The sequence below is a fragment of the Pongo pygmaeus genome, chromosome 16 (assembly GCF_028885625.2).
Source record: "Pongo pygmaeus isolate AG05252 chromosome 16, NHGRI_mPonPyg2-v2.0_pri, whole genome shotgun sequence".
In the NCBI taxonomy this organism is placed as follows: Eukaryota; Metazoa; Chordata; class Mammalia; order Primates; family Hominidae; genus Pongo; species Pongo pygmaeus.
In genome coordinates this window covers 72766807-72781612 of record NC_072389.2, presented here as the reverse complement: position 1 = coordinate 72781612, position 14806 = coordinate 72766807, and the positions used below count along the sequence as shown (strand labels likewise).

The following is a 14806-nucleotide window of genomic DNA, read 5'->3' as shown; positions in this document are numbered from 1 at the left end:
TCACTGTAGCACTATTCACAGTAGCAAAGACATGGAATCAACCCAAATATCCATCAATAATAGACTGGATAAAGAAAATGTGGTAGATATACACCATGGAATACTATGCAGCCATAAAAAGAAATGAGACCATGTATTTTGCAGGGACATGGATGGAGCTGGAGGCCATTATCTTTAGCAAGCTAATGCAGGAACAGAAAATACCACGTTCTCATTTATAAGTGGGAGCTAAGTGATAAGAACACATGGACACATAGAGAGGAACAACACACACTGGGTCCTATTGGAGGGAGGAGGGTGGAAGAAGGGAGAGGATCAGGAAAAATAACTAATGGGTACTAGGCTTAATACCTGGGTGACGAAATAATCTGCACAACAAATCCCCATGACACAAGTTTACCTATGTAACAAATCTGCACACGTACCCCTGAACTTAAAAGTTAAAACAAACAAGCAAACAAAAAACCCAGATGAATGGATAAAGAAAAAGTGGTACATATACACAGTGAAGTACTATTCAGCCACAAAAAAGAATGAGATCTTGTCATTTACTACAACAGGGATGGAACTGGACTTCATTATGTTAAATGAAATAAGCCAGGCAAACAAGGACAGGATTCACGTGTTTTTATTTATTTGTGGGAGCTAAAAATTAAAATAGTTGAACTCATGAAGATGGAAAGTAGAAAGATAGTTACTAGAGTCTGGGAGGGTAGTGTGGGTTAGTGGGGAAGTGGGGATGGTTAATGGGTACAAAAAATAGAAATAATGAATAAGAACTAGTATTTGATAGTAAAACAGAGCAACTATAGTCAGTAATAATTTACTGTACATTAAAAATAACTAAAGAGTATAACTGGATTGTTTGTAACACAAAGGATAAATGCAAGCTTGAGGTGATGGCTACCCCATTTACCCTGATGTGATTATCGTGCATTGCATGCCTACACCAGAATAGCTCATGTACCCCATACATATGTACACCCACTATGTACTCACAAAAATAAAAAATAAAATAAATGAAATAAATAAAAATTTGAAAGTGTTTGGTAAGTGAATAAACTGATGCTGTACAATCCTCTACATCTCAAATTGGGGCACTACTGGGAGTATGTGGTAGTATGATAGGAACATAATAAACAAGAGATATATTATTTGGGGCATGAGTTTTATCTAAATATTTTGAAGTAAAATCCATTACTTTTATATCGAAACAAAAATGGATATATAATGAAATGGAGTGAAAAATTGCTATAATTTATATGCCAAAGCATGAGCTATCAAAGATATTTCCCACTTACTTTGGACTCTTTAGACTCAACCCCAGAACGTACATAGTCCCACTTTCCCTCTTTTGTTGTCATGGATAGTCAATAGAAAAAAAAACTCAGAAATATCACACCATGTTACATTTTTATCCCATTTTATAAAGATAAAATAGCATATATTTTATGTGAATAATTGTGTGAACATAACTTCATATATAGCGTTTGTGAACAAAAATGGTTTTTATTTGCATGACCCAAAATGTTATGTTTCAGTAAAAGCAAAAAAATTCATAACCAACTCAAACCCTACATATCTGCATATGTACTTGTACTGTATATACATTATTACAAAGGGGAATGAGTGGACAAATACAACCCACTGTTAACACTGGTTGCCTCATGGGATTGGGTAGTTTGGTAGAGGGTGGGGGTTAAACAACTGGCTTTGCCTTTACATCTTCATATTATGTTTGTCACAACAACAAGCATGTATTACTGATAAATTTGGAGGAAAAAAATAAAAATTAGTATTTTAATAAGCAAAAATGGAGTCATATTGATTTCGCCAGTTATCAGCAAATTCTGAAAATTAGACTTTATATTCCAATACTACTTACTGATATTTCATCACTGGTTCTATTTTTTTCAAGAGAAAACCTCAGAAAGTGAAAGATTAGTGTAACCTTTCTTTTTTAAATTGTAAATGTTTCTGAGTATGCTTTTTCAAATTAAAAGAGGCTTAATAAACAATTCTAAATTACGATTCTTAATTACAATTGAGCAACTCCTAACTGTCATTTAAGCTTTTTGGTGTGAATTTCAAAAACAGCTATCCACTTTTGGGGAGAGACAGCTTAAAGAAGTGACTGCGGTTTACCTGGTTTAAAAGGTTGGAAGTGGGCAATTAAAGGTAGTAATATCCCAGTTGGATTTCATAACTACTTAATAATATAAGCTTTTATGTTGGTGTAGTAGGCATGTGTAACAGCTGGTAAGACAGCATTGTTTGTCTTTGACTTTACAGTGCAAAATTAGGGCTATCTTTTGTGTCAGAGGATATGCATTTTTAAGCAGATGTCACAGATATTAAATATTAGATATACAACAACAATAGTAATCCAGGCTCTGGAGGCAAAGTCAGGTTAGGAAATAGTCCATGCCGCTTTTTAAGTGAAGGTCACCCATCCTCATAGCATTTAAAAGAACAGTGCATCTTCATGAATATTAGCCAGGATTCAGAGCTCTTTGGGGCAAATAAACTTCTGGCCATAGTTGTTTTTTTTTTCCCCCCAGAACAATAATAGCAATTATACATTCTAAAATAGCCTAATTTCATGTATTTTATTTCATTGTTCTTATAAATCAGAGACCTCCATCTAATCTCTGGTCTGGGGGACCAACTATGGACCTCCTGAGATTCTTGGCAAACAGGCAAAAAAATGACTGAAGAAGTGATTTAACAGTAAGGAAGATGAGAAGTTTAAGCTCCCTTTATCACAGCATTCTGTTTTATTTTTATCAGAGCTTTTATCATTATCTGGTATTATCTTATTGATGGTCTGTCTTTCCCCACTAGAATATAAGCTCTCTGATGTCAGGGATCTGATCTGTCTTATTCAGCCCAGTGTGCCTCTAATAATCCTGGGCACACAGTAAGCACTCCTCAGAGTGGCTGACAGACCCAATGTAACAAGTGCAAGGACAGAGATAGGAGAGGGCTGCTTTGGGAGTTCACAGGAGCCTGAACTGATATTTTACATGGAGATGAGCACACTCTTAGAGATCACTATGGTGGTTTCATTTAACCATTCAACAAACATTTATGCAGAATCTTCTGTGAAGGAAATAAAAATATTTTACCCCAAAATATGTATCTTTGACATATTTTGAAATAGTTGCCACAGGGCCAGCAAACAGAAGTGGTCTTGCAAAGCTGTCTTTTGTGGGGAAATTTTGCTTCTGTAGAGAATCTCCATCAATGCTGCCAAGGCCTCCCCTTTCCAGTCATTTCCTGGATCTGGGAGAGATTGAGTCTGATACCTTTAAACGACTGAAAAGAAACATTTGCCATCTATTCTCTCTGAAGGAGGCTGCATGTACACACAAGGCCATCTTTGCTAGCCAAGCCTCTTCCTTTCTCCCTCTTATAACCTGTTTTGCCACTGAACCTGATTTATAAACATAACCTGGTTTTGGCCATGCCCTGACCCCTGTTCTTTCTGTAACCTCAAGATGATATATAAGCTTCTGTAACTTACTGGGATGTTGGGTCTTCATACTGAAGGCTCCTGTGTATACATGTTAAATAAACTTGTATGCCTTTTCTCCTATTAATCAATCTGTCTCATGTTAGTGATTTTGAGCAAACTTTTAGGAGGTCAAGAGCCTATGGCCCACACCCTAGGCATAATATAGCAATGAACAAACTAATACAGTTACTGCCCTCATTAAGCTTATAATCTAGTGGGAAGATAGACATTTAAAAAGTCATACAACTGGCCATGCGTGGTGGCTCATGCCTGTAATCCCAGCACTTTGGGAGGCCGAGGCGGGTGGATCAAGAGGTCGGGAGTTCAAGACCAGTCCAGCCAAGATGGTGAAACCCCATCTCTACTAAAAATATAAAAATTAGCCAGGCGTGGTGGTGGATGCCTGTAATCCCAGCTATTTGGGAGGCTGAGGCAAAGAATTGATTGAACCTGAGGGGCAGAGGCTGCAGTGAGTCAAGATTGTGCCATTGCACTCCAGCCTGGGCAACAAGAGTGAAACTCCATCTTAATAATAATAATAATAATAATAACACCTCCTTCTAGGATTGTTCTGAAGTTCAAACAAGTTAGTATTTTCAAAGTACTGATAACAGTTCCTGCTACCCAAAAGAGGTGAGCTAGTATTACTTTTAAGTCAGGGCATGCTATGGACTGAATGTCTGTGCCCCGCCTCCGCCCACCCACCAAAACCCATATGTTGAAATCCTAACCCAATGTAATGGTATTAGCAGGTGAAGTTTTTGGGAGATAATTAGCTCATGAGGGTAGAGCCCTAATGAATGAGATCAATGTCCTTATAAAAAGACACACAAGAGCTTGCTGGTTTTCTCTCTCTCTCTCTCTCTGCCATGTGAAGAAACAAATGAAGAAAGCTGTCTGCAAACTAGGAAGAAAGACCTCACCAGACACCGGATCTGCCGGCACCTTGACCTTTGAATTCCAGCCTCTAGAGCTGTAAGAAATAGAATTCTGTTGTTTAAGCCACCCAGTTTCTGGTATTCTGTTACAGCAGCCTGAACTAAGACAGGGACAAAACAGATACAAAATTGAGAGAACACTCAATGGAGGCAAAGTCAGAAACTTATTGAGCTCTATTCCTTGCCACCTGGCTCTGTTAAAAAATGTGAAGGTATTACGTCTTGATTTATTTTTTTCTGAAGAAAGCTCTTTTGTTGTAGAAATTGACTATGCCATGAACATATCTGAAACAATTATAAAATGAAATTCTAGAAACAGACCTATACATTCATTATGTTTTCTAACTCAGAACACAAAGCAAATTTCTTACTTTATTCTTTTAAAAAGTTTTTACTTTTTTTTTAGACGGAGTCTCACTCTGTCGCCCCGGCTGGAGTACAGTGGCGCAATCTCGGCTCACTGCAAGCTCCGCCTCCCGGGTTCACGCCATTCTCCTGCCTCAGCCTCCCGAGTAGCTGGGACTACAGGCGCCCACCACCACGCCCGGCTAATTTTTTGTATTTTTAGTAGAGACGGGGTTTTACCATGTTAGCCAGGATGGTCTTGATCTCCTGACCTTGTGATCCACCCGCCTCGGCCTCCCAAAGTGCTGGGATTACAGGCGTGAGCCACTGCACCCAGCCAAAATTCACATTTTTAAAGTATATAATTCAATGGTGTTTACTATATTCACAGAGTAGTGCAATCATCACCACTATATAATTCTAGAACATGTTCATTGTCCCCCAAAGAAACTTCATACCCATTAAAAGTCACTCCTAGTCTCTGCTCCTCCCAGCCCCTGGCAATCACTAAACTACTTTCTGTCTCTATGAATTTCTCTATACCTACCTTTGCTCTTGGAAAGACAGGCAGAGATGAACGGAGCTGTCTTTGGGGTTGCCAAAGTGTACCCTCAGATTCCTGAGGGAAAATAAATGATTTCTGATCAATTACAGTCGGAAGTAACCTAAGTAAAAAGAAATGGAATTTAAAATTAAATTTGCTATTTTAAAAGCTTCTCAGATTATAATTTTAAAACAACGCTTCCTAATTAAGCTTATATTTTATAGGAAATATTCTATTGGTAATTACAATAAATTAAACCAATCTTTATCATTTTTGCCACTGTAAAACTGCAGTTGTTTTATTAAGCATAAGAATTTCCAAGTCTGATAAAGACCATTATAGCATGAATAAAAAGCTCTATTTCTGGCTGAGTTTATATGATTAACAACTAACAGAATTATTGCACTATAAAACATTCTTGGTAAAAGAAAATACATAATGTTGTATTTTGTTTAATAAAATCAAATTACAGTATAACCAATGTTAAATATATACAAAATGATGGTCCCCAAGTGGTTAATACTTATATTCTTGAAATTTCTGCTATTTTATATAGTTGTAAAGATTTAAATATCAAAGGTGGTTAAACATTTTCCTTATTAAGCAGTGGATAGTTCCATGGGAGAGCAATGTAAAAAAAAATAAAATTGTAAGAATGAGTATTTGTGTGCAATGTTATGTCTTAAAATTGTTTATTTGAAAGCAAGTTCAAGATCTTTAAGATTATCAATATAATTAAGACTAACAAAACTCACCCACCAATAACTCAATACAACTCAATAACTTGATTCTATTGTGATACCCACTTTTGCAAAATTATCATTAAAAAGCAACTTACAGAGTTCTAGTTTCACTCCAACATGTAATGAGCTTGGAAGTTGTCATTCCTATTCTCACAACAAGAAAAAAGCTAAATGAAAACAATTCTTCTTATATCTATCAGAGAATTGAGATCACAGGGTAAACTGCTGTCCTGAAAACTGGAGAGAGGAGTATTATAAAGCATCACAGCTTGCAGGGAGCAGAAGTTTGAGAGCAGAAGTCAGCTGTTGGAACCTGCACTGACAAGAATGCTCAAGCTCTAATTGACAAATTTCTCGAGGTTCAGTGTGGACTAGCTTGAGAGTTAAAAATTCTTGGGGGCAGGGAGGAGAATCTTAGAGGGTCCCACACTTTTGTGAGTTTTGCCTCCAAGAGCCCCAACATGTTCTCACTGTGAAGATCAGAGAATCCGCTTCTGCTTCCAGAAGGAGGAGAAGGAAATAGCTATTTTGGAATATTCCCAGAGAGTTCTGTTCTTCGTTCCGTTCTCTGTAATGAAGGCAAGCTCTCAAGAAAATGTCTTACCAAAGCCTTATCTGAGCTGGAGAAGGGCAATTAGACAACTTCAGCCCACTCTAACCTTCCTATCTCACTTAAGGGGAGGAAATGCTGAGAAAAACTTGTCAAGGTAACAGCCCAGGGCAAAGACTCACCAAAAGACTGACACCTAATTATAGAGTATAGAATGCTTCCTTCTACACACACCTTACCACCACATTTACAGAGCTCCTGAATAACAGAAGATTATAGATGAAAGACTGCAAAGCTCAGACTCTTTTTAAGAAAGGGTTTCTAGGGAAACCCAAAGACAAAACAAGAGACAAAAGGGGTGATAAAAACAAAGATACTGGGCCAGGCGCGGTGGCTCACGCCTGTAATCCCAGCACTTTGGGAGGCTGAGGTGGGTGGATCATGAGGTCAGGAGATCGAGACCATCCTGGCTAACACGGTGAAACCCCGTCTCTACTAAAAATAGAAAAAATTAGCTGGGCGCGGTGGCATGTGCCTGTAGTCCCAGCTACTCGGGAGGCTGAAGCAGGAGAGTGGCGTGAACCCAGAAAGCGGAGCTTGCAGTGAGCCGAGATCGCGCCACTGCACTCCAGCCTGGGCAACAGAGCGAGACTCCGTCTAAAAAAAAAAAAGATACTGGAGGAAACTCTCAGACGCCAACATTAATAGCAAACAGTAAACACAGTGTAACTCCTAGTCAGATAAACATAAACCCTCACATTGAAGGCCTATTTATCTTAAATGCTATTACCCAATGATGTAATGATGGTACCTAGGCTTCGATAAAAAATGATGAGGCACGCTAAAAGGCAAGAAAAAAAACAGTCTGAAGAGACAAAGCAAATATCAGAACCAGATTCAGCTATGCCAGAGACGTCGGAATTATCAGACCAGAAATTTAAAATAACTCTGATTAATAGGCTAAGGGCACTAATGAAAAAAGTGGACAACATGCAAGACAAGATGGGTAACATAAGCAGAGAGATTTAAACTTTAAGAAAGAATCAAGAGAAAATGCTAGAAATAAAAAGCATTGTTTTAAGAAGTGAAGAATGTCTTTGATAGGCTTATCAATATATTGAATATGGCCAATGAAACAAAATCAGTGATCTTGAAGAAATGTCAATATAAACACCTCAAAGTGAAACGCAAAGATGAAAAAAGAATGAACAAAACAGTACAGAATATTCAGTTATAAACAGTGTGACATACTTATTATAGGAATACAAGAAAATGAAGGGACAAAGGAACCAAAGAAATATTTGAGTAATAATGGCTGAGAATTTCCCAAAATTAATGACAGACACCAAACTACAGATTCAGGAATTTCAGAGAACACTGACCAGAATAAATGCAAAAAAACAAAACAAAACCCTACACCTATACATATCATATTTAAACTATGAAAAACAAAAGACAGAGAAAATCTTGCAAGAAGCCAGGGAGAAAAAAAATCACCTTACCTATTGATAATAATTATATTGAACTTTTTTTTTCAGAAACTATGCAAGTAAGAAGAGAATGAATTGAAATACTTAAAATGTGGAAAGCAAAAACCCACTAACCTGCAAAAATTATCCTTCAAAAGTGAAGGGGAAATAAAGATGTTTTGAGACAAATAACAACTAAGACAATTTGTTGCCTGAGATCTGTCTTGCAAGAACTGTTAAAGGAAATTCTTTGGAGGGAAGGAAAATTATACATGTTTGCTATGGGATATATGAGGCAAAAACAAAACCCAGGAAACTCACCACCATGCTGTTCCTTGTCTCTCAAGGCCCTCAGCTGGTCTGCCTTCTTCTCTCCATCTTTCAGAGTCTTTTAAAGTTTGTTTTAAATATAATGTCCAAAGTTTTTAGTTGTACTTAGCAGGAGGCATAAAAGACAGTATGTCACCACCTTCCCAGAAGTGAAAGTATCTTGGTGTATTTCTTAAATCCTTTTACTTCCGTGGATGGTGTGTTTAGAAGTGAATTTAGATACTGATAATTGAATTGAGATATAATTTTGTGCCCTGCTTTTTTCTCCCTAAGCATATGCTTGAGAAATTTTCCATGTCAGTAAAATTTCTTCAATATCAGTTTTAATAGCTATATAACATACATATAGATGTGTTAAAATGAATTTAATCATTCTTTTACTGTTGATACTTAGGGTATATCCAAAGTTATTGCTATTAAATACAATGCTAAAATGATCATACTTATACAGACATTAATGTATATCTCTCCTTATTTCCTAAGATAATTCTTAGAGCTACAATTACTAAATTTAAACATATTTATTTATTTGAAACAATATTTCATTTATTTATATGAAACAAATCTGTCACTCAAGCTGGAGTGCAGTGGCACAATCACGGCTCACTGCAGCCTCAATATCCTAGGCTCAGGTGATTCTCCTGCCTCAGCCTCCAGAGTAGCTGGGACTACAGGCACATGCCACCACACTCAGCAAATTAAAAAATTTTTTTTGTAGAGATGGGGTTTCATTATGTTGCCCAGGTTGGTATCAAACACCTGGATTCAAGTGAGCCTCCCACCTCAGCCTCCCAAAGTACTGAGATTACAGGCATGAGCCACCACATTTGACCAAAAATAATAATTTAAATTTTTTCATATATGTTGAAAAATTGCTTTTAAGAACTTCATGCTGTCTTCCAGTTCCAAAATGGCAGCATAGAAGCAAGCTGGCTTCATGCTCCCACAACAGAAAACTAAAAGCAAATATACATTACTGAGATTATTACCAGCAATAACCCAGAACCCAAAGATGAGGATGAGACAGTTCCCAGGTCATGGAGAAGTGAAAAAACTCCAAGCAGATGGAAAGGAAATCAGATTTCCATATCCGTGACTCCCCTCTCCACAATCTGCCTTGCACCAAGCATGTGAAAATATTTCCCCCAACTCATGGTTTCTTCACTAGAAAAAATGAGATCAAGGTTGACAACCAGCTTCCCTACCACCTTGGGTTCCTGACAAAAGACCTGTCCCTACCTCAACCCATGGGAAGTATCAGGAGTACTTGAAGGGACAAATATCCCTGAGGACAGCCAGAGACAAAGTGGGGAGGTGAGACAATCATCCCAACCCTAGATATTTTGCTCTGTAACTAGGCCAAAGGAGACACCAAATCAGAGTGGCAGTACCATGCTATAGAAAGTATGTTCCACAGGTCCCCTTGGCACAAACCCTTGGCCAGCTGACCCACATTGCCAGAATATCCCCTTTGGGACCTCTTCCATTTGGGACAGGCAGCACTCTGATCCTTTATTAGATTCGAGGCAAATCCGGGCTTAAGGTGCCATCTAGTGCCAAAAAGGAGACAGCAACCTAGTGGGGGAAAAAAGATAATCAAAAATTACAAAGAAAAAAGCAAACATATCCATTAAAAACCAAAACAAGCCAGAGAGAGAAGACTGGAATAAATAACTAATCCTTTAATGCAAAGAAACAGACATACAGCCACATCAACAGCAAACAAGGAACCATGACTTCCCCAAAATGAACAAAGCAAGGAACCAGTGACTGACCTTAGTGAGATGTTGATATGCGAGCTCTCTGACCAAGAACAAAATAGCAATTATAAGGAAACTCAGTGATCATCAAGATAACACAGAAAATCAATTAAGAAATTTATCAAAGAAATTTAACAAAGAGATTGAAATAATAAAAATAAAACCAAACAGAAATGTTGAAATACATTTGCTAAAATAAAAAATTCACTAGAGGCTCTCAACAGCAGAATGGATATAGCAGAAGAAAGAATCAGTGAGCTTCAGGACAGGCTATTTGAGAACACACAGTCAGAGAGGAAAAATATAAAAAGGAATGAAGATCACCTACAAGATATAGAAAATTCCCTCAGAAGACCAAATCTAAAAATTATTGATGTTCAAGAGAGAGTTGAAGAAGAGTAAGGGGTAGAAAGCTTATTTAAAGAAACAATAACAGAAACTTTTGAAAACTTTAGAAAGATAGAAATATCCAGGTACAGGAAGGGCAGAGAACACCAAATAGATTCAACCCAAATAAGACCATCCCAACATATACTAATCAAACTCTCGAAGGTCAAGGACAAAGAGAAGATCCTGAAAACAGCAAGAGAAAAGAAGCAAATAGCACATAAAGGAGCTCCAATTAATGTGGCAAAGGACTTCTCAATGGAAACGATATAAGCCAAGAGAGAATGTGAAAACATTTTCAAAGTGCTGAAAGAAAAAAGCTGCCTTCGAAGAGTCAGAGGATCTTCAAATATGCTAAGATAAAGTCTTTCCCAGACGGACAAAAGCTGAGTGAATTCACCACCACCAGACCCATGTTACATCAAATGCTAAAGAAAAAAGTCACTAATGTGCAAAGAGAAAACATTGGAAGGTAAAAAAACTCACTGGTAAAATTAAGTACATAAACAACCTCAGAATACACTAATACTCTGTGGTGTAACACCTACTCAAACTCAAGTATGGAGCCTATAAAATAAATCTATTAAAAACAGTAATAGCTACAGCAACCTGTTAAAAGATAGGCAATATAAAACTATGTAAGGTGAGACCAAAAAAAGTCAAAATGTATGGGGAATGGACTTAAAGTGTAGAGTTTTTTAAAAGTTTTTTCTTTGTTTCTATTCTTTTTTAGTGATCTAAGATAACATTATCTCTTTAAAATAACTTATTATATTTAGAAGATGTTTTTATAAGCTTCATGGGAACCACAATGCAAAAAACTATAACAGATACATTAGAAATAAAAAGCAGTGGGCTGGGCATGGTGGCTCAGGCCAGACATGGTGGCTCGTGCCTGTAATCTCAGCACTTTGGGAGGCTGAGGCAGGCAAATCACTTGAGGTCAGGAGTTTGAGACCAGCCTAGCAACATGGTGAAACCCTGTCTCTACTAAAAATACAAAAAATTAGCCAGGCATGGTGGCAGACACCTGTAATCCCAGCCACTCAGCAGGCTGAGGCAGGAGAATTGCCTGAACCTGGGAGGCAGAGGTTGCAGTGAGCCGAGATTGCGACACTGCACTCCAGCCTGGGTGACAGAGAGAGACCCTGTCTCCAAAAAATAAATAAATTAATTAAAAATAAATAAAAAAGCAATAAATTAAAACATACTACCAGAGAAAAATAATCTAACCACAATGAAAGACAGTAAGAAAGGAAGAGAGAATTTACAAAACAACCAGAAAACAAGCAACAAAAATGGTAATAGTCTTTGCTTAGCAATAATAAGACTGAATGTAAATGGATTTAGTTCTCCAATTAAAAACACAGTGTGGCTGAATGGATATAAGAAACAAGACCCAACTATATGCTGCCTGCAAGAAACCCACCTCAACTATAAAGACACAGACTGAAAGTAAAGACATGGAGTTGATAGTCTATGCAACTGGAAACTCAAAAAGAGGAGTAATTATACATAGATAAAATGGACTACAAGTCAAAGACTGTAAAAAGAGTCAAAGAAGGTCATTATATCGTTAAAGGAGTCAATTCAGCAAGTAGATAGAACAAGTATAAGTGTCTATGCACACAACATTGGAGCACCCAAGTATATAAGGCAAACACTGTAACAGAGCCAAAAGAGAGAGATAGATTGCAACACAATAACAGTAAGGCACTTTAGCACCCCACTTTTAGTAAGGGACAGATCATCCAGCCAGAAAATCAGCAAAAACTTTCAAGTTAAACTACATACTAGACCAGACAGGTCTAACTGACATTTATAGGACATTTCACCCAACTGCTATAGAATACACATTCTTTTTTATCAGCACATGGAACGTTCTCCAGAATAGAGAACATTCTTAGAAATCATATCTTAGGCCACAAAACACATCTCAACAAATTTTAAAAAGTAGAAACCATATTAAGTATTTTTTTCTAACTACAATGGTATAAAACTAGAAATCAATAACAAGAGGAACCTTGGAAACTACAGAAACACATGGAAACTAAACAATATGCTTCTGAATGACAGTCAATAAAGAAATTAAAAAGGAAATTAAAATTTCTTGAAACAAATGAAAATGGAAATACAACATACCAAAATTATGGGACAGTGAAAAAGCAGTCCTAAGAGGAAAGTTTACAACAATAAATGCCTACATTAAAAAGTATAAAAACTTCAAATAAACAACCTAATGATGCACCTCCAGGAATTAGAAAAGCAAGAACACACCAAACCCCAAATTAATAAAAGGTAAAAAATAATAAAGACTAGAGCAGAAATAAATGAAATTGAGACAAAAACATACAGAAGATCAACAAAATTAAAAGGTGGTTTTTTGAAAAGATAAAGACAATCAACAAACCTTTAGCTAGACTAAGAAAAAAAGAGATAAAACCCAAATAAATAAAATCAGAAACAAAAAAGGAGACATAACAATTGAGACCACAGAAATACAAAGAATTATTACAGACTATTATGAACAACTATATCCCAACAATTTGGAAAATCTAGAAGGAACAGACAAATTCCTGGACACTTACAACCTACCAAGATTGAACCATAAAGAAAAAGAAAGCCTCAACAAACCAATAAGGAGTAAAGAGATCAAAGCCATGATAAAAAGTTTCCTATCTAAGAAAAACCAATGATTTGATGGCTTCACTGCTGATTTCTACCTATCAACTATTTAAAGAATACCTAACACCAATTCTACTCAAACTCTTCAAAAAAAAATGAAGAGAAGGAAATTTCAAACTCATTGTATGAGGCCAGCATTATGCTGATACCAAAACCAGATGAGGATACAACAAAAAAAAGAAAACTATAGGCCAATACCACTCATAAATATAGATGCAAAAATCTTCAACAAAATCCTAGCAAACCAAATTCAACAATACATTTAAAAGATCATTCACCATGGGCTGGGCGTGGTGGCTCACACCTGTAATCCCAGCACTTTGGGAGGCCAAGGCGGGCAGATCACAACGTCAGGAGTTCGAGACCAGCCTGCCCAGCATGGTGAAACCCTGTCTCTACTAAAAATACAAAAAATTAGCCGGGCACGGTGGTGCACGCCTGTAGTCCCAGCTACTTGGGAGGCTGAGGCAGGAGAATTGCTTGAACCCAGAAGGTGGAGGTTGCAGTGAGCCAAGATTGCACAACTGCACTCCAGCCTGGGCAACAGAGCGAGACTTCAAGTGAGATTCATCTCAGGGATACAACGATGATTTAACACAGTCAAATCAATCAATGTGATACATCACTTTAACAGAACCAAGAACAAAAAACCATATGATCATTTCAATGGATGCTAAAAGGCATCTGATAAAATTCAGCATCCCTTGTCTTATTCAGTTTGTGTTGCTATAAAGGAATGCCTGAGGCTGGGTAATTTTTTTAAAAACAGATTTATTTGGCTCATGGTTCTGCAGACTGTAAAAGAAACACAGTGCTAGCATCTGCTTCTGGTCAGGGCTTCAGGCTGCTTCCATTCATGGTAGAAGGTAAGGGGAGCCAGTACATAGAGATCACATGGTGAGAGAAGCAGCAAGAGAGAGGAAGAGGTGCCTGTCTCTTTTCAACCAGTTCCCATGGAGACTAAGAGTAGAATTCACTCACTCCCATGAGAATGGCACCAATCCATTCATGAGGGATCCACCCCCACAATCCAAACACCTTCCATCAGGTTCCACCTCTAACATTGGGGATCAACTTTCAACATGAGACTTGGTGGAGCCATACAAACCACAGTATCCATTCATGATAAAAAACCTTCAGCAAACTGGGTATAGAAGGAACATACCTGAAAATAATAAATGCCATATATGACAAACCCATGGAGAAACTGGATGCCTTTCCTCTAGGATCTGGAATAAGACAAGGATGCCCACCTTCACAATGTTTATTCCATATAATACTGGAAATCCTGGCCAGAGCAATTAGGCAAGAGAAAGAAATAAAGGCATCCAAATTGGAACGGAAGAAGTCAAATTAGCTTTGTTCATAGACAACATGATCTCATATTCAGAAAAACCTAAAGACACCACCAAAAACTGTTAGAACTGATTAATGAATTCAGCAAAGTATACCCACTATGGAAAACAGTATGGAGGTGCCTCAAAAAACTAAAAATAGAACTACCATAAGACCCACCCATCCCACTACTGGGTATACAT

General features: G+C 37.4%; 1 protein-coding gene across 10 annotated transcripts in view; it reads right to left on the bottom strand.

Moving 5' to 3' along the window:
- IQCH (IQ motif containing H) overlaps positions 1-14806 on the bottom strand; it is a 247541-nt gene that overhangs the window by 217479 nt on the left and 15256 nt on the right. For all 10 annotated transcript variants that reach the window (XM_054451129.1, XM_054451138.1, XM_054451128.1 and 7 more), the window contains exon 4: positions 5348-5465. In XM_054451129.1, the coding sequence (XP_054307104.1) occupies positions 5348-5465 (118 nt within the window). The remainder of the gene's footprint in view (positions 1-5347; positions 5466-14806) is intronic.